This window comes from Venturia canescens, chromosome 9, assembly GCF_019457755.1.
Source record: "Venturia canescens isolate UGA chromosome 9, ASM1945775v1, whole genome shotgun sequence".
Taxonomy (NCBI): Eukaryota; Metazoa; Arthropoda; class Insecta; order Hymenoptera; family Ichneumonidae; genus Venturia; species Venturia canescens.
Window position 1 is genome coordinate 9,551,557 of NC_057429.1, and position 21,447 is coordinate 9,573,003.

At 40.2% G+C, this 21,447-nt stretch overlaps 1 protein-coding gene across 1 annotated transcript; it reads left to right on the plus strand.

The window, feature by feature from the left end:
- Positions 1 to 341: 341 nt before the first annotated feature.
- LOC122416126 (homeobox protein unc-42) lies at positions 342 to 21,346 on the plus strand. The gene is made up of 6 exons (XM_043428827.1): positions 342 to 1,514; positions 5,200 to 5,327; positions 5,638 to 5,745; positions 14,493 to 14,675; positions 17,089 to 17,188; positions 18,539 to 21,346. Exons 1-6 carry the CDS (start codon positions 1,295 to 1,297, stop codon positions 18,643 to 18,645), a joined length of 846 nt encoding a protein of 281 aa, XP_043284762.1. The 5' UTR covers positions 342 to 1,294; the 3' UTR covers positions 18,646 to 21,346.
- Positions 21,347 to 21,447: the final 101 nt, after the last annotated feature.

A 21,447-nucleotide genomic window follows, 5' to 3' on the forward strand; every position in this document is an offset into this window, starting at 1 on the left:
CCGTACTAACGTTCTCCAATACGAACCGATCTCGCGCGGTTTTCAACCAATCCATCCAGTCTCGCGGACCATGATAATTCTCCTGTTCCGATCGCCCCGCGGGATCTCGGTATCATCTTAATTTCAAGGAAAACTAAGCACCCCCGCCCCTCGTCCCGCTCATCCTAATTTATAATTTCGTTCTTCGCGTCGATTCTTAGTTAAAGGATCATCCCTCACTCGCGATAAAGACCGAAAAATCATCGTGACACACGATAATCGACATATTTTCAACGCCCCCAGCTTAAAACTCGCTCAGACGCCGAAATACTACTAACCACATCCGTCGCTTCTCTACCGCACCGTTGACCCCTCTCCCCTCTTCCCCCCTCCCCCCGCCCCCCGCTCGCCCTCCCGCTCTCTCGCCCATCTTCCTCCTTAACCCCCCGCAGATTCAATTCCTAATTGGATCAGACGGAATAATAAGATTTGAATTTGGAATCGGGGCCAATGGTGCGCGCGGCGAACACGCGGATCTACCTTCGCGGACTGTAAGCAACGTCCGGGCTCTTCGCTAACAATCGTCCCGGGTCCGCTTTTAATTCATCCGACGCGGTTCACCTCCGTGGGCCACGCGACTCTCCCGCAGGAGGATCGCGACCCTCCGGATAGCTCCTCCGATCATACCCCGCCTTTTCTATTCCCAATCATCCCATTTTTCCCCTGTAAACGTCGTTACACTCAACAGTGCACACGGACTCTGATCCACAAGTGAAAGTGACTTATTGCCGAGTGTTTTAACACGGACTGGACTTCCAAAGGATTTTTCACGTCGTTCAAGTGTTTCGTCACGGTTCAGTTAACGAAGGAGACTCCTCGGAGATTCATTCGTCGCCAACTGACTCGAGCGGAAGCCCAGCTTTTCATCCGGAAAGGATAACTTCGTTGGCAGGGCTTGGTAAACAATACACACCGAGGATCCCGAGCCCCGCGAGTCCCCAAGACTCTCCCATCGACTCGAGCGGAAGTAACCTCTGGAATCGAACAACAATGTCTTCGTAAGAGGCTCGAAAAAAGATTTTCATCACGCTGACCTCAACAAGGTCACACCGGCATCATCCTGGCTAACGATTTGTCCGGTGGTAGCGGACCCGGTGGCGGTGTGGGCTCCGTTGGTAGCACCGTCGGCGGTGGCGGTGGCCTCTCCACGACCGCCCTCAGCCTCGACCATCAACAATTCAATATTTTTCCCGCCATATTCAGCAGGCAACTCAACTTTTCTGCGGCCGCCGCCAACTGCGGACAAAACAAACTTATGGACGAACTCAGGCCCAATCTCGGTCTACTCGGTGTTGGCCTCGTCGAAAACGATACTTTTCACATTAATCATAATCAGGAGAAAAGAAAGTGCAGCAGTGCCAGCTCCAATGAACAAGACTTCGGCCTCTATGGCGTTCATCAGGGACTCGAATCCAGTCCGCCCACAACTGCTACGACACCCGGACGCAACAGCGTCGGAAATGCCAGTAGCGTCGGTGAGCATTTATACGGTTAGTTTTGCCCGCAATGGAGCTCTTTCTCACCGCCAATCTCACGTCAATCCAATCTTTCTTACACACTTTCTCCCAAGGTCCTTTCATAATATAACATTTAAATATTCCTTTTTCTCGTTTCAATTTTAACGATCTAATTGGCAATCGATCACCCGGAGCCGCGATTCGTCATCTCCGTGTTCAACCGAACGCTTGAAATAAATTCTCAAACACCCTGAATCCTACTAAATACCCTGAAAGAAAATCTCTCGATCGTGAGACTCGTCACGGCCTCGAGATAAATCTACATTCGACGCCGTACTGTGATCTCTGCTCAACTCATTTTTTGCCCCTTGACTCTTTGACACTGTTGTCAATTTGAGCTCCCATCTGATCACTGACTTGCTTCACAATACTGTAAAAAACGAGACCCCTACAAGCCTCGTCAACAGAAATATTTGAACTGTAATTAAGAAATATTGTACGAAGACACGATTCGAGGCGGGTGACCGAGCCATTGGTTCTCCATTATTGGAACCCTCGATGTGTCCATTGATGTGATTGTGCGGAGAAAGTCTCTTGACTCAGGGAACAACGGGCCAAGCTATCATTTTATATTATCTTAAAATTCATCTTATCTTAAAAGACTAAGAATCGATTCGACCTTATAAATTTAAGCAACTAAGCGAATATCTTTTGATTTGATTTTTATATAAATAGGGATGAAAAATATATAATAAAAAAGAGAGAACAAGTGCTTAAAAAATGATCAACTTTGGATGCACGATTATCGAGATGGTCGAATTTTCCGGCTGTTGAGTCTCGAGTGTGCTAAATATGTGTAGTAATAAAGGACGTGGTCGTGGTACATGTGTCAATTTGAGTAGGGGACACCAAGGGACAAACCATATGGTTGTACCTGTTCTGGACTATTATTATGTTCCGATGGGGCTCGAGAGACTAGCAAAGTCCTTCAGAGAGAGGGGTAGCTTAGTGCGTACAGCAGGGGGGAGATGAGTGAACGCTAATGTGACAGCGTGCACAAAGTTTCGATTGAGAGCTCGATGCTGCGTCCGAACACCCGGCTCTCGGCAGCTTCCGACGCTTCCAATTTTTTCTTCTCCCTCTTTTTCTCTTGCTCTCTTCTCTGTTTATTTCTCATTCAAATCTTATTGAGTTTTCTTCATTTTTTCCATTTTCCTATCGTTCTACTTTTTGGCTCGTTTTTTCATCTCAATTTTCGTCGAACGAAAGTGGAAAGCACAATTTCGATTCGCTTCGTCTCATCGAAGATTCTCTTTTTTATTTCTCTCGAAATCTTCTCAATTTCATTTTCTTGCTCTCAATGCTGTTTTTTTCGTTTTTTGACTTCGTGACCCACTATTCATTGTCGGAATCAATCTTAAAGTTTTTTCGAAACGTTTTTATTTTATTGCCTCACGCTCAGAGGCTTCTTGGCACGAAATAGTCTTTCGCTTATTTTAGAAATTGCGAAACTTTTCTTTACACGCGAACGACGTATACGTACGTAATGTACAGAGCTACACATTTCTTCTTCGTGGTTTTCCTCATGTATTATTCTCGCTCCGGTTGGAACGAAATTTGCATAGCTTACCCGGTTCATCGCGAGTGAAAATGCCCCCCGAGGTCGGACTTGCCAATTGGCTTACAGATCTCCAACCCCCGGACACACACGCGCATACATTTTCCATCGATGCATACATTTTCCAGCACCTTGAAACCTCTTTTCACTGGAAATTCATCACTTTCTCGTTCACTTGACAAATAGCTTTTTTGTGATAGTTTCATTAACGAATTTTCTCACGAGCGTGTTTCTTGAAAGTCGATTTTCTATCAGCCGAGCTCGAGTTTAGCGTCGAGTTACTTGATCCCAATAAATTTTCTCATGCTTGCAGAGTTCGTTCGTTCACAGCTCGATTTGACGATGTTTTTCCATAAAATTCAACCGGTAACTTCGGTCATGATATAGAAACGATGGAATAATTCGATGAAACGTGAGATCCTCGTTTTTCTTAGCGTCGGGATACGACGAAAACCGGAAATAAAGAAAAATGTAATGAGATTTTTTGTGCCGAAAGCTGCGGAAATGAGAGTGAATAAAGTGGAACGAATCGGAGCTCATTTTCCGGATCAATTCGGCAGGCTCGATTTTTATCTCCGAAGATTAAATTTAGTCGAGCCATCGATCGTTGGTACGACGAGACTCGTCGTGATGATGAAAATACGATGAATTTTGCACTCGACAATAGATTTTTTCGTTCACACGTTTGATATCGAACTCTGCGACGAACTGCAACCAAAATTTTTCCCACTAATGAGCTCCACAATCAGAAATCGAGTGAAAAATAAATCGGATCAAGCTCCAAAGATCTGTCTCGTGCTTCCCTCGACGATGGAATTGTAATCCTTTCCAGCTGGCTTTTTAAAAGGGCAGCTGGACAAAAACTCGGAAATTTATAGTCGACCGTCTTCGCGTGCGATGACAGCCAGGCGAGTCGTTAAAATCAGTTGCTAATTATTTCGCCCGACGGTGCTCGAGCATTGACGCGGGTGGATCGACAGATGGTGCTTCCGATTTTCGCCTGCGGCGTTAGAAGGACGGAGAGAGAGAGAGAGAGAGGGGCAGAGAGAAAGAAAAGTGTACGTCCCGTTGGGATTCCATCGAGAGTTCCTCCTTGCCAGCTCTCTTAGCAATTCAAATTTTCAAAGCACTCGAACCCGAAAAAACAGTGGCTCGATGTGCTTGCATCGATTTTCAATACGAATGCCAATCCGTAGCGGGATTCGAATCTCTTTTTATTCCAAAAATAAAATTTTCAGTCATTTTTTCCACCCTCATTGTCAGTCCCATATTGGAGAGATTCCTGACGAATTCAGGCGACTCACAATCGTCCGTTAAACGAGGCTGCAGCAGTCCTCATTGAGAGGTCATCCATGAGCCCACAATGTGGTCCGAGGAAGCTCAGAAAACTGCGAATTAACGCGAACGTCGAAATAATGACGAGGGACTCGAAAATAGCAGATTTGAAAGCTCCTGGAAACGTTGAGAGAAAAACGTTTCTCGTGTCGTCTCATCTACATAAGATCGACGATGAGCGAGACGTTTGAGGATGAACTTGACCGAGTTCCTGGCAAGTCGAGACAGATGAATGGAGTAAACGGAGCAAGGCGCGTAAAGTGGACAGCATTCATCCTCAAACATTGAATCAGCATGTAACATGATTAGGTCATTAACGCCCTAACCGAGTTAGCATAGTGCGAGGGACTTGAAACTCCGTCTCGCTGTCTCCCTTCCCTCTCTTGGCATCGTCATCCCTCGCCAGGGCACGATTTCCCTCTTGTCTTTGCGCCTGTCGCGGGCACTTCGTAAACACAGTGGCTACTCAGGTCCACGCGTAGGTGGATTCCGCGCCGGTGGGACTTCGACTCGAGACTTATCCTGTAATCGAAAATCCATTTTTTAGTGATCGTAAAATATTGCATTTTATCCGGACCTCTTCGAGAGGCTTTAGCGGAAATGATACCGCGACGTTTCTCACTTGAAAGGGCTTCAGTGCAGGGGAGAAGAAACTCCTGAGCATTCGATCGTTTGTAGCTCGATTAAAAGTCCGTTCGCAAAGCGATTAAAAAACTATCAATTACGTCCTACCTTTGTTATTTCGTTTAGGAGCAGAGGGTGCCTTCAAGAAATTGAAACCGGAGCCCTGCACGGCGAGTCCCCACATTGGCCACACACCAACCACAGCTAGCTGTCCTACGCCTGCACGACGACGACACAGGACCACTTTCACCCAGGTTAGCTACTTGTGGAAATATATGTACGCGTTCGATCTTCGTGTCAAGAAAAAAGTGTAATCGCCCGGGTATAAACCAATGAAAATATGGAACAGGGATGAAACGGGGGCTGGAAATGTGGATTTTTTCATTGCGTGCAAATCTTTGAAATAGAGTTGATTGAAAAAATACGACGCTTTGTAACATCGGTTCGCGATAATTTATTAATTTCTAACGTTTCTCGCGAGGAGAGGATTCAGAATTTCACAGTCACTTAAAGAGAAAGATAGAAGAGAGTACAGCTTCAACGTGGCTTTCAATTGTTTCGCAGGAGCAGCTGGCGGAATTGGAATCGGCGTTCGCGAAATCCCATTATCCGGACATATACTGCAGAGAGGAATTAGCGAGGAGCACCAAATTGAACGAGGCCAGAATCCAGGTGAGTCGCGGGAATTTCTCTCTCCCTAAATTTATATGTAACGGTGTGTGTGTGTGTGTGTGTGAGTGTGGGATGGCAGACGTGATACCGGAGCTTCGAGCTTTCTGTCTCGTTACAATTGCAGTGACGAGTAATCTGTGTGCGAGTAACGGTAACGCTGCAGGGGAGTTGATTGTTTCAAAAAATCGTCTCATTTTTTCTTCCTTCGTCGTTAGATATTGTTTGATTAATTACAGAAATAAATGAATGATTATTCGTATGCGAAAGCAGCACCGAAAGTTCATTTATATTGGCGCCTTCGAACGTTTGTTTATCAAAGACTCGAATGAATTTCTATTCAATCTGTGATTCGGTTCGAATCTCCGTCGCATAAATGGGCCCTTGAAAAATGGGCTTTCGTTGGAAAATCATTTTTCAAGGTCCCGATGAATTTTTCGGAGCCGAACAGCGATCGATTGGCTGTTTTCAGTTCCATAATACTCTCAATCCTAACGAATGGATATTAGCCTCTCTGTACAGGTGTATATACTTATACACAGCCAAAAATTTCACTGAGCGGACTACGATTTCAATTTGGGAATGCTATTTCGAACTGGTGACTCGATTAACGCAACATCGAGGACGGTACACACGAAAAAAAGATGAAAACGAATACTGGCTTTGACGATTTCCGTAGAGCAAGCTTTCCCATCCGGGGGGATGCTTTTTTATTTCAACCAAGCAACGCTATTCAAAGCGTGCGTGCATCAAGCTTCGATGTGCCCTATTTCACTTTTGCTACAAACGTTGCACCTTTTTTACGAGACAAAATTTTGTTTGAAATTCAAGTATAAAAGATTCGCTTCGTGTGACCTGGAATTGAAATAAAAATATTACAGTTTAACCGAATTACAGAACGCTCGATATTTCGAAATTTTTTAAATTTTAGCGTCTCATTTTTGAGAATAATAAACAATCCGAAATTCTTATTTCCGATCGAATATTTAATAGATTACGCGTTTAACCCATTATTCCTTCTTTGAATTCAGATTTACTCGAAAATATATATTTCGCGATAGTTTTCATTTCGAATGCAATTTTAATAGATCATGCGAATGTCAAAAGCTCATATTTTCGAACTCGAAATGGAGAGTAGTTGTTATAGAGTAGCAAAAAATCGAAAGTGAATTTTTCCAGCCTATAAAACTTGGATACGCGGAATAGCGACGCCACGAAAAGGCAAAATATGTCAAAATAGCGATGTTTGAAATTCGAGATCACCGGTCTGAGTAAGTGAGCGAGTGAGACGCGTGTATTTTGAGCTCCGCTGCATTTCCTTATTTTGATCGGTCGATTTTTTAACGTTTCGCTATTATTTCGACCGTTCGACTTTTTGGTCTTTCAGTATATATTTGAACCTCAGTAATATTATTTAGTCTTGCGTTATTATATTTTCGAAATTGTGAATATTCACAGTATCGCTGATTGTATTAATTTATGAATCGAAGGTGTGATAGTCGAATTTTCGGAAAAACGATATTTTAGTGGTCGTTCTATGGGCGATTGTTACATTCTATTTTCGATGTAAACGTCCCTCGAACCTTGAAGTTTCTACTTTATCTATTTTCGACATTCAAAGCTCTAGCCGAATTCATCTGTCTCCACATTATCATTCGAAGTTTATAAACTGGAGGTTTTAACTCTTCGAAATTTTAGTCATTTTAACACTTTGTCCTCATACGATCTTGCATTTTTTCATTCGAAATTCAGCTTTCATTTATGTATTTTTCGGCGTCTTTTTTTATTCGTTCATTTTCGTTGCAACCTAATCATACTTTATTTTTTATTCTCCGCCTCTCATTGTGCTACTCTATTTTCGTTTTTTCTTCTTTTTTTCGGGCTGACTCATTCGTCGTACGTAATTCAATGAAGGACTCGGTGTAGGGCTCGTGGAAAATTGAATTACGAGCGCAAATGTCGATTCAAGATACACTCTACTAGCCCCGAGATCCTTCCACGCGTCCTGTCACATCTCTTCGCTCTTCAATCCTCTACCCGAGAGGGTGCATTTCCTACAAAGGCATTTCCACCATTTTTTTTCTGTTCACCGTGCTCCGAGGGATCGCGAAAAATGCGCTCGAGCTTACAAACGTTCTTGTTCAATCGCGCATCTTTGTTACTGTCGATCGAAAAATTAAACATTGTTTTCGGAATCTTCTTCTCACGAGTTTTCAGTTGTTTTTTACGACTTTATACTTTTGATTTGATGCTTCACCGTCGTAAAAGACGTGGCCAATTCTCAGTTGTTCGTTTCAACTCTCATTGCGGCTCACTAATTTCCCATTTTAATGCATTTTTTTAATACAGTCCTACAATCGCGAAACTTTTTGATTGTTCGAGAAGTTGTGAATGCGATTTACGACTACAGACCGCGTTCCAACACACTCGCGAACTTTACTTCCGGTTTCTTGCACGATTTTTGTCAGTCCTCCTCGGATTTTTCACGAACCGTACATGGATTAATTCACAAATAGAAAAACTCGAAATCCGAGCTTTCATGAACTCCTTTTCTCTTCTCAACATTAAAAAATTTTCATCGATTCGTGCGAATCCCTCGCGAAACAGTTTTTGATCGGAGACAACTGACGACCATCCTGCCTCACGTTGTTCGAATCGAAACGACGAAACCAAATTTATTACTCATCTGTGCCAGTCCTCTATGAACGTACCGGAAAAAACACGTTTTTCCACATGACGACGAAACGATAAGCTGCCATTGTTATTTATTTCCATGCTCTTCCTCGTCCCATCTCGTGTCTTGGAGATAAAACTGACCATTATTCCGGCTCAAGCTAATATGCGAGTCGTTGGACAATGATTTACCGAGTTGTTTTCAAAATTTCAGTTAATACGCATATTTTTGGAAAAACCGGAAGGCAGATTTCGAAGATTTAGCCTCTGAATCTCTCTGAAACAATCGAAAAAAAGAAATTCCAGATAAAATGGTAAAATTACTCAAAAAATCGGTGAATACGAGTACGAGACAGCGGTAAAAAGCTCAGACCGGTTCGGGTCATTGAGGCCTCGAAATCGTCTTGGGAAATCAGTTTCTACGCAACGATATATGGCCCCCAAGCGGAGTACTTTACCTGTGCATGATTGATGAAAAAAAGCACTAACGAAAATGACGTTGACCGCAGTGGGCTCGGGAGTCCGCTTCACTTAAAGTTTACCTGACGTTTTTTAATTTTTGATTTTTCTCCCCCTCTAATGAAGCCGGTGAGAGGAGGCCGAGGAGGGGAAAAGCTCGCAGGTAGACCAAAGCTGTGTTCACAAATTCCGTGAGCGGTACATATTAAAACAGTCGACGCTGCGTTTTCCTCTTTTGATATATAATTCACGGGTGTTGTTTGCGTTAAAAGCCCGGGAACCGCCATGACTTAACCCTGTTAAACTGCGATGCCAAGTAAAACGCGGTTTGCTTTTACGAGCTTCCTCATAAGCAATGCCCAAAGGATCTTTATATGTGTATCTACGCGAATATAGCAGCACGAGAAATTCCAGTCGAAATGTTCGTTTCTCGATGTTCGTTTGGGTTTCATTGGTAAGATTTTTTAATCATTATTCCTGTGAAAAAAAACGAGCGAACGTGCTTCTTTTCGAATTCCTCAATTTTTCGATTTCTGTACCAAGCACAGTGAAATTATTACACTTCTCCGAGTCTCCGGACTCAGGCCTGGATTCCGTGATTTCATATGATGACGAGTGAGAGGAGATGAAGCGAAGGAAACGGTGGCGGATGGGGGAATTTCAGAAGAAGAAAAATCGTACACGAAGAGAAATCTCGAAATCGAATCCTGGAGAAAAATGGACGAGGGATGTCGATGGATGGACTCGGGTAGGGTTGCACGTGGGAGATAAAACTGAAAAATGTGAGGAGAGATAAGAAGTGAAAAAAAACGTGAAAGAAAGAAAAAAGGAAAATTGCGCTAAAAGATTGAAAAAAGAATAGCAGAACGTCGCGGCGGAAGAAAGGAAAAGGGGATTGAAAAATGTGGGGATGAAAAAATGAAGAAGAACGAAGAAGGTGAAAAACGGGGTTGCGGAGGGGGTAGAAAAATGAAATAAATACAAAATGAAGCACGGCGTAGGAGAAAAATTCGTATAAATAGAAGCACAAAATTTATAAAGGAGGAAAAGAAAAATAAAAATGTTCGGTAGAAGCGAGAAAAAGATCAAAAAATACGAGCTAAAAACGAGGGGAGAAAAAAGTAAGAAAGAAGAAATATCGGAAGAAGAGGAGGAAAAAAATATACAAAAAATAGTACAAGAAGGTCGAGGCAAAGAGGCAATGGGAAAAGTAAGGGGGTGTTGAGATGAGACGAGGGTGAGCGACGATGTACCGTTGGCTGCCATTATATCTGAGCCGCCATTTTAAATTGAATTTTCTCCACCCTAGATAGATCTGAAACGTCTCGTCCTCGACGAGAGCTCAGCGCATCGTGTTCTCGCCGAAGGCCTCCCTTTTTCTTTCCACGCTTCTTCTTCTTCTGCTCCTGCTTTTTTTTCTTCTTCCTCGATTTTACTTTTTTCTCCCCTTTTTCTTTACCCTCCGACAACATCGTCCTCGAATTCCCCTTGTGATGGGTATCTCCCTCATCCAGAACTGGAATTCTGGCCCTTCGAGAAAACGATAGCAGAGACCCCGGATAGAAGAAGAGCTCCACGAGTTCCGCAACAACGAAATATTCGCTACAAACTCGATGCCAACTTCTTGTCCAAATAATAATGATAATTGGAGGGAAAAATATAACACGGAATGGAGGTACTCTCGGGCCCGGTGAAACAACTTTTGTACAGCACCGAAAAACAATTTTTACGCTCATTCAAATTTTAGCAACTGTCATAATGGCTCACGATGGAGTGGAATTAAGGTAGATGGGTGACGGATACGTCATCTTTCCACCAACTATATTTTACGAAAACTTACTTCAAAATTATTATTTTATTATTTTAGAAATATTATCGGTAGAGAACCAACATTTTTATACAATTTTATTATTTAAAAAAAGCAGTTTTGTTTACTAATTTTATAGATTATGAAGTGAGTTTACCGTCCAAAGCACAGTATTGCTGTGGAAGAAAGTTAAAAATGAACGATTAAAAAGTTTACCGAAATAGAAATGGTCGTTTTGTTAAAGCTGACAAAAAAACGTGGCGAAGCAAACGAACGAATAAATATGACCAAAAAGTCGAACTGACGTTTTTTTGCATTTGTCGTGTAATCCGAATGATTTCTCGTCAGATATTTTTAAATATTTCGGCTGATTTTCAATGGTAAAGTTCAAAAACTAAAGTACGTACGTATTCTTGAATATCCACGAAATACAACGATCGATTTTTTTTGCGAAATCTTGGATACAACTAATGAAAAAATTCAATAACTTTTCATGCGTGTACGACTTTCCTGTAGCGGAGTGATAAGTGTCAGAGAAGAGTCGACATTCAATAATTAATCAGCTGCTAAACTACGTGGTAACGAGCCTTCAAATTTTGTAAATTTATCCAGTACATATTCATTTTTGCCTACAAAAAATATCATCGCGTAATCTTGGATAGCGAATATTCGAAACTTTGTAGCAACGAGGGCAATTGTTTACATCATTTTTAAATGATGTTTTTTCGAGAAGCAATTAATTGAAGGAATAAGTTCAACGAAAGAATTGAGGTTCGAGATAACGAGTGAATTTCGTTCGAATGGCAAGCAACATTTGAAATATCGATAAAATTGCTGTGGCGGTTCGATAGATGAATTAAGATTTTTGCAGTCACCGTAATTTCGAAGGTAGAGTTGTAATGGAATTTCCTTGGACTCAGGATCTTTCTCGGATTCTTCGTCTTCGAAGACTCCTACTGAGAGTAAGTAAGTTAATTGGTAAAAAAAAAAAGAAAGAAAAAAAAGTAATGCCAAGAGGGTGAGAGAAAAGGATTATGAATCGCGAGGAACGCGCCGATGGGAAAATTAATAAGAAAAAAAAAAAAAAACGACGCCGATAGTTTCATCGCGGTCAAGTCGGTGAGAGAATAATTCTCGAATCACCGCACAAGAAATCTTATTACCAGAGTTGACTAGTATAAGACCAAGAGAAAAAATAGTCGAAGAGTGAGGGTTTTGCTCCGACACCAATATCGAATTACCCAAGTTTTCGTTCCATCTTTCAAGCTTTGTTTTTGACTACTAATCGCAAAATTCTAACTGTACTTGATTTATACTCCACAATGAATAATCAAACTTCCACTTTTTTCAATCTTAGAGGCTTTCTCACCAATTTTTTCAAGCACCACATTCAACCGAGTCATCGGTGTGATCGTTTCTTCAGCGCAAAACCTTTTCCACGTGCGATAAAAGTTCACCATTTTTTTTGTGACTTGTGCACCTTGTCTTAAGGCCTTATGTACACTTTCAATGGGCGAAAAAACATGATTTTCTTTATTTTCTTTCGACACGAAAATCAATGTTTATTGAAAAATTGTGAACGACATTTATTAGTACTTGTGTTCATGTACTTGTACAATTTTTTTCATAAAAAAATTTCCCAAAATGGCGCAACTCCAGCTGCATTCCAGTAGCACCTTTTTTTGAGCATCAGTTGCCGCGCGTGGACATGATAAGTAAAAAACTATTAATCCGATCCATACCGAATTTATACCACTTATTTATTATAATAATAGCTTGGGCCTGGACGAAGGATTCGTAAAAATGTTGAATTAAAAAAAAAAATGGCGACAATTTTAACGAACAATTCATTTTTTGAGGTGCCAAATTTTCGGTTTTTTCTTACAATTTTGTATTTCCAACAAAATACGAAATATTTCGTCGTTTAAAGATTCGAGTTGAAATACCCACAGCTACGAATTTAATGCTCCGATCTTTATGAAATTTGGTGAGAATATTCTTCAGACGTTGTACTTGAAAAATATGTAATAAAAAGAATTTTCGATTTTTCCGCCCATCACAAATTCATCGACGAAAACTTTCCCATAGGAATGAAGCTCCAAAAAAAATCGAGCGAACGATGAATGTTTCGCCAGTTCTCAGCAGTAGAGCACATTGCAGCAGAATTGATCTGTAAAAGAAACGAATCAACGAATTAGAAAAGTGCACAAAAGAGTTTCGAGAACTGGTATAGAAAATACGTAAATATTTCGGTAATTGTGGAAAAATCAAAGATTCTCGAATGCAATAGTCCTTCGTAAAAGCACATTTTATTTTCTTTCGACGAGAAAAAAACCGGCTAAATGTATTATATACTACGTTCCCCTTCACGTGAATCTATATAGGAAAGTTTCGCGAGTGCAGAATCTCACGTAGTGTATGTTTATTGAATTACGAACTCTTAGCTTTCGGAGTTCTTGCATCAGAGAAAGAGCGAGAGAGAGAGTTTTCTTGGGGGTATTTTGAGGGAGCTTTCTCGTTTGGGTAAAACCTTTAGCATCCCAGTCTGCTGCCACGCTTTTTAGTCGAGTTTCCATTCCGTTTGAGGCACATCGTTCACTTATTAGTTCGGTATTCCAGTTGCCATCAGGAAAGTTAGTCCCAAAAATGTTTGCTCCTTTCCAAATGAGAACGAAGAAAAATCAACGATTTTTCGCCCTCGACGAGGACATTTTCGTCCTGAATTCGCCATTTTTTCCGAGGGATCTAGATGAAAAAGAAAAATAGTTGTTTGAGAGTCATTGGGCGAATCCTCGCGGCTGTGAAGCATCAAGACGAGGGGAGAAAACGCCATGTTACCCAAAGAGAAAGAGAGAAACGGAGAGAGGGTGAGCTGGCGAAACGCCCTCGGTACTACTCGACTCCAGGGCCCCTGGAAATGTCGATAAAACGTGTCCACCAATGAGCGAGAGACCGGTGACGTCACCGTCCTTCCAACGGCCAATAGCGTGCCGCGCGTGACGTCATCCCTCGCGGGGGCGGCTACCCCTGGCTCTATATCCACCAGGCTCGATATCCAGCATACGTATATACCGATGTACATTTTCATTTTCAGATTTACCTCCTGAGCAACCTTTTTTTACGCCTTTTCAGGGCTCCTCATCGAAAAAATGGTTTTTCTCAGAATTTTTCAATTCGATTTCATTTTAAAGCAGAAAAATCGTGAAAAATTATCGAGTTCTACACAAACGTCAAATTTTTTTTACCACTTTACTCAATGCTGCTTTTTGTGTACGTGAGAATCGAGTTCGAGGTGAATCGTTCGATTGAATTGTGAGCCCGAAAGGGTGATGATTTGTCGATCGACCGGACCGAAGATCGTTGATATTCGGGAGCAAAATAAAAATCGATTCTGAAATCTGTGTTGTTTTTTTAACCCGTAGACACTCCCTTTGAGATCACACACTCGCCGCACACTGGTGCAAATTTGCACTTGGACTTTTCAAAACTTTTTTACTCCATCCACGAATGTATGGAATTAATTTGACAACGAGACTTTTTAGGGGTAACAATTCTTTAGTAATCGTTAGCAATCATTTAAAAAATTGGTAAATAAAGTTTTATCATTGAAAAATGGAAGAAAGGAACTTTGGAGTTCTATAGACACGTGAAATTTTCGTGGGTGCTAATTCGCACCAGTGTCGTGTCTACGGGCACGACAACAATTGAGACAAATGTTCGATCAAAGTTTCAGGATTTTGCTACAAATTTGACTCGATTTCGATACTTTTTTACTCAAATTCAATATTTTATTGGTGTATCGCTGTCCCAGGTCTGGTTCCAGAACAGAAGAGCGAAATACAGGAAACAGGAGAAACAGTTGCAAAAGGCATTAACCCCCATACCGGCTTGCCAGGGCGCGATGATGCGAAACATTTATCCCGGTGCGGGCAGAGGTTACCAGCCGTATGCGCACCCCCACAACAGCATAAATGGCATCAATCGTTATCCTCAGGTAAGAAAATAGGAATTCTCATTTTTCCATGACGAGAAATCGAATTTAAGAACTTTCCGGAATCGAAAAAATCGGCTCCAATTTTTCATTGAAAACGTCTATTTTTTGCACTTTTTTAAAATTCCTATCTCTGAGATATCATTCTACGATTTAACGTTGGGAAACAAAATTTCTGGTGTCATTTATTGATTTCCTTTTCCTTGACGGTTGATTGATGATCGCTACGTTCGTTGGGACTCCTCCCGAGTCCCCGAGCATTGAAATTCGATGGAAAATAATTTCCGGCTCGAATGTTTCGTCTCAGCAAATAACATGTTCATTTCCTCGTTAGAAAAAAACTGGTTTCACTTCTGACATGAGCGAACTCAAAAAATAACAATCACAACGATAACGAAACGGAAATAAAAAAACGGTATAAGTTCGAAATAAATCTAGAACGGAAAAAGGCAGGAAAAAGGAACGAAAAAGAAGCGCACAATTCAGTAAAAAAAACCAAAACCACTTTTTGGCTCTTTCTCAAAATTATTTTTGCCTTTAAGCAAGTTTTTGTTATGAAATATTAATCGAACGGGAGTTTTTCGTACACCATTTTCTTCGTGAGAAAATAACGAAGAAAATGGTATAGAATTGAACCTCATTATGACTCGTGAGAGAGGTTTTATCCCGAAGAGAAAACTCAAGTCGATTTTCTGAGGTTTGAAAAATTTGGCCTCATTTCGTAAGCGTTATTTCGTGAATTCCGATTAGAGGGAAGAAAGTACGAAGATTCGTTGAATTTTCGGTGATTCCTTCAGGAAGAAGGAAGACACGTTAAATTGATTGGTGTGCGGAAGGACGTTCCACACACACACACACACACGCACGCACACACACACACACACACACACGACGAACGTACGAGAAGAGAAGAGAGTATCGAACGATATTCCATTGGCCAATGAAGCTAAATTGCATTTCGAGTGATTAGTCGGACCGGGAAGGATTACGAAATGCCTGCCGCTTTAATTGAGCCCATAATTCGTTGGCCGCTGTGGCGAGCCACCGACAAAAATTATTTCGAGGGACTCTCGACCGTCCTTTCGCGAGCGCATATTATCTCGAGCGTTTCCTCATATATTTATACACTCGTCTCTTCCTCTCGCGTTCATTGTTTCCTAAAATCCAAATTTATTTCATTATAATCGCGGTAATCGCAATTTAACCAACAATTCAATTCGCTACCAACAAATATTATGGCGTCATAACACCTTAATTGCCAGAAAATCCGGCCTTCATAAATTCGTTTATTTTCTATGAACCTGTTACAATATCGTAACAGCATTTTGCTATTTAATTTATCGTCTAAAGCAATCCGCAGCCAATTGCTATTCGATCGAATCAAAATAATATCATTCATTTCGAATAAATACCGCAATCATTATTTATTCACAGTTTCAACATTGATTCAACTCATTTGCAGAACTCTCCTTTTCTGCGTATACATCAATACGTTTGCTATGAAAGTTTCAATCAAAAACCACCGCGTCGATTATGACGCTCTCACGTTTGTAGCTTCAGTTAATTTTCTCGTTTCGAGCTTCACTAAATTTCGATATATTTTACTTTTACGAATGCTGTAATGATGCTTGGCAACGATCCACGACAACGAATATAGATTTTTATATATCTAAATGTTTTTTTTTTTAAGGAAGAAAAATATAAAAAATGAAGTATATAATGAAGGTTTGGAAAAAAAATCGAGACGAACTAGTAATAAAAATATATTACGCTAAAGATCGAACGAAATTTGTAACGAGTCACATTTGCTTATTTCGGCATTTCGTTTCTTCCTGGCTTGGCCCATTCTTGTCACAGCCTGCTGTCTTTTAATCAATACTTTTTTTCTTGGTCCATTCTTCTTCGCCTTTTCTCTTTGCCCTCTCGAATGCGATTTTTACATAAAAAAGTATAATATTTTCGCCAGGGACGGATGGAATTTTGGGTTCTGTCAGTAAGTTGAAAAAATGTATTTGCAATTTCGGATTAATAACTCTGACATTAATTTAAAGTGATAGTATCTTTAATTAGGAAGTCAAAATCGACCGAATTTAGACACCCATAAAGTTTCGATATAACCCATAATTAACGAGAATATGAACGAGCGAGCGAAATCTCATGACGGATTCCACGACCATTCCAAGAGCAAGAAGAAAATATTCTATTCAACTTTGTTCGAAAAAGAAGGGATTTTTAGATGAGAAATGAAAAAACACGATCATCTTTTTCCGCGAGCATTTTGTTGAAGGAAAAACTGAAGAATGATGTTTCACATGAAAAAAAAAAAAAAAAAATTGCATGCATCGCTGTGCGTAATGAAACGATTTTTCCTTGCTTCGATAAGGCTCTCAGAAACGGTGTGTTATTCATTTTACAGATGGGCGCTTCTTCGTACTCGAGTATGCCACAACCGTTCTCAATGTCACATTCAGCGTCGAATATGTCCGCGGTAACGGGAATGCGGCAAGACACAATGGGTAAGCGAACCAGAATTTATGTAATTTCTCATTGAGTTTCTCGACACTGCGTTAAAATACAATCTTAATCCTTACTAGACACACATCAAGTTTCTGGCTTAATAGTCGCACGGGGTCCAAAGTACCCCACTCACTTTGGGGGACGATAAATAATTGAAAAACTGTTAAAAAAAATAAAATAAAAATACTACAATGTATTTTGAACCTTTAAGAAACGACCATAACGATTTTATTCTATTCGTGTTATTTTTAATATTAAAAAAAATATCAAAGAAAAGAATGCAGGATAAATGACGTTTTTCACAAAAATTTATGTAGAAATCGTAATTCTCAAGCAAAAAAAAAAATCAACTCGTCCTATAAACCTTTCAGGTAGTATTAGTTAAATTTGTCACGCTGGGGTGGATCGGATCCCAGATCTTCGCACGGTCTGACTCGATCGACTACCAAAACTAAACAAATTGGCCCTTTCAAATAATACTTCGAACTATCGACCGAGGGCACCACAAATCCCATTTTCTCGAAATTCCTATTTGGTATCGTCGGTCGTAAAACGGCTGGGGTCCAATATACCCCGTGTGACTATTAACGGTTAAAAGTGACATTTTATCTGCTTATGGAGAAAAAACACTATTTTTTCGCAAACATGTGACTGACCGACTGTTTCCCTCGTATCGATAAAAAGAGGAAAAAATAGAGCCGGAAATGACGCTAGTCCGTGAGAGCGAAGTCACTCACTCGGAGACGTTCCATTTCCTTCGGCCCGAAAGCACCGTCTTACATCATTTCCGGCACAAGATGGCATGTCGCTTTTAAATCGAATCAAGAATATTCCGCGAATTGCTTATCGACTTGCCTCGTACGAAAATCCTCTTGCGCTCCCGCAGCTTCAACAAATTGGCCGATTATACGTAAACGAACAAATAATGCGAGCATTCGAAGTTCCGTTTCGGTTTCGTTCTCCGACCCTTCAGCTCCAATTCTATTTTCGTTTCGTTAATTAACTCATTCGCAATCGGGCTATCGCTTCAAAAATTAAGGGAATACTCGAAAAAAAAAAAACCTCGAATGAGAAGACTCTTCAAGACATTCCAAAAACAATTTTCTCTCCAAAATAATTTTTGCACTGCCAAATTTTGGGGAAAATTTAAAAAATCGTTTGAACTATTAAACCAGATGGATTTAGAGGTGTGAAAAATCTCATTTGGGAACGTAACAATCGAGAGAATCGATGAGAATTTAAACGATTCGACTCAACTGAAAATCGAGCCCGGTTACGAGTGGCTGGCTCGGAAGAACGTATTTGTGTAATTAAATAATGGGAATGACGATTGATTTTCATTGATTCAGGAATGTCAGCCGAGGACGAATGGTACAACAAAAGTATTTCGGCGTTGCGGATGAACACAGCGCACCATTCCAATCTCGCAGCGCCGATGCTTCAGTACCAGACATAATTTTAGACTTGGTCCGGGATTCTAGATGAATTTGGACAATGCTTTACAAGTGACTCGTAACAGGATTTTAAAATACAAGGGAAATGGGACGAGGAGTGAAGAAGGAGAGCAAAAGCGAGTCCGCAATGCCAGAATACATCGACGACACCGGACTTAGGAGGCACAAATAACAACGCTGTGAATCTAAATACTCAGCGAAGTAAGGAGAAAAAACACGACGAGAATCTACGAAAAATGAATTTTCGAATGTCGTTGTGAAATAAAACGAACTAAGTTATGATACGAGGATAGAATCATTGACGAGACAAGCCAAAAAACGACGTTGCCGTATTCGATCAACTTCGAACTTCACTCATTTGTTTTTTTGTATTTAGCGATAAGTTACATATTTTTTTTAATCATTATTTTGTCTTTTTTTTCTGCAATATTTATTAATATTATTAAAGCGCGCCTACGCGTCCAAGAAAGTATACATAAACCAACGTATATAAATATTTATAAATAAAAAATAAAAAATAAGCTCTGGTGAAAAAAAATTACAAAAAATACATATTTATATAAATATATATATATGTATATAATAAGATCGCAGGATACTTTGATTAATCGAGTATTAAGAAATTCAAGAGGGTCAACGAATCTTCCCTCTTTTTGTGTACCATCCTTTTCTTCGTTCCAAACCTTCGGCTTTATTATTTTCTTTCCTTCGAGATACGAGAGCAACGAAACCAAAACATAAATAAACTCACAGCAATCTCTCATAGAGATTATTCCATTCGAAGTAATAATACTGCACGTTCGGTCGATAAACTTTTTCCGGTATTTCTCATCACTAAAGATTTTCGTTTTTTTAAATTGCACGTTTATTTTAGCTCGTCTGAATTGTCGTATTTTCAACTTCGATTCACACAGGCATTTCAGTCGTGGCGAAAAATGATTTTTCAACTGTCCAGTTCTCCTTTATCGTATAAATGTAAATCGAATGTTGAAACATTTTTTTAGGTTATTCACTGGGACACACGTTATGAAAAACGTATACCAACTGTTGGCTAAATCTCGACCGGAGATGATATTTTGTTTGCTTTTTTGTACGTCGCCTGCTGTGTACGACATGGAAATAAAACTGAACACGAAGGTTATACAAAGAGGATTATGAAGGGGGAGGGATAGAAGGAAAACAAAGTGAAATGTAAATAGGAGGCGAAATGTGAAACGTGCATTTTAGTCAAGAATAATAACATACGCGATTTTTCAATGTCCTTTTAACAGTGTAAGTCCGTACCCTCGATAAATATTAGACATTCACTCTCGTGCTTCGATTGGTGGAGAAGAAAACGAATGAAGAGCGAGGGGGGAGAGAGAAAGAGAGAGAGAGAATACAAAAACCAATTTGAGGTTATAAAAACAATCGAATGGAAGAGAGAATGAGGCGTGCATTCGAACTAATCGACGAATGACGGATGTTTAAATTAATTTGTGAAAAAAAATGAAAACTTTTCATCTCTCTAAAGACAGTAACCGTCGATTTTCTTTATACTGGCAATCCAATGAAAATCTGATTATTTTGCCATCTGAATCGGAACTGGGGAAAAAATACATAAAAAGTAGTTCCTTTTTCATAAAAAAACACACAAATATTAATGATTGAAAATATCATAAATTTCAAAAGTGTGCATGGAACGTGATGAATCTTCTACTCCACTGTTTATCTCATCGTTTTGAGCTTCACAAATGTTGTTGACCGGTTTTTGTGTACATACCTTATTATTGCTCCGGCACTCGTCAGCCGGGAATCCAGAAAATCTCCGTTTCATACACGCGGCTATTGTCTGTATCGGTGTAATTTTTTCGATAACTGTGTAATCCAATATAAAACGATGCGTGATGAAGAGAGTGAAAGGCAAGGGGGGAGGGGAGAAAGAGAGGCAGGCGGATGAAAATGAACGAGAAGAAATGAAACTACCCTAATGCAGCATAATTTCCAAAAAGGTGCCAAAAAGTTACTCTGCTCGTATACAAAAGTCCGTTAAATAATTATCAAATGGGTGGAGCAGTCCGAGAGACGACTTTCGGACTGTTAATTTTCGTACGAGTATGTCATTGAGATGACTTTTTGGCGCCTATCTGAGATGATAGTTACTAACCAGGGAAGACGAAACACGGACGAGGTAAAAGTTGGGTTAGAATCAAGGGTGTTTGTTTTTTTCGGGTCATTTTACCGCGACCGGAAAACGCTCGCATGTTCGAACGCGGATTGTTCCTATAAAAATGCAAAAAAAAAAGAAACAAACAAACAATTTGTAACATATCACAAGGATCTAAAGAAACGTACATGAAAAATGGCGTGAGAGAAAATATTCTTCGTGCTCGCAAACACAAATGCTGTGGGAAAACAAAATATGAGGCAAAGTGACAAAATCGCCGCATATATAAAACACGAAGCGAAATACACAAACAGGACACGCAGGGCTCGCTCGGGTGTGAATAAAGAATAAGAATAAAAAACAATAAGCCCGAGTTCACGTCGAAATTATATGTATATATACACATAAATATATGTAGAAATATATTTATGTGTACATATATGCGAAGGCATTTGAAACGAGGATATATATATTACTATATGTGCTCTAAGCGAGAGTCACGTATTGTACGTATGTGTTGTACATAGCCTGAATAAAAAAATTACGTTTAAAACTTACGTTTAATGTTTCTTCTACTTCCTGCGAGCATGTATTTTTCCGATGAGGCTATTCTTCTTGTATATTGTCTTGATTTGTTGCGGTCGACTGGTGAATCAAC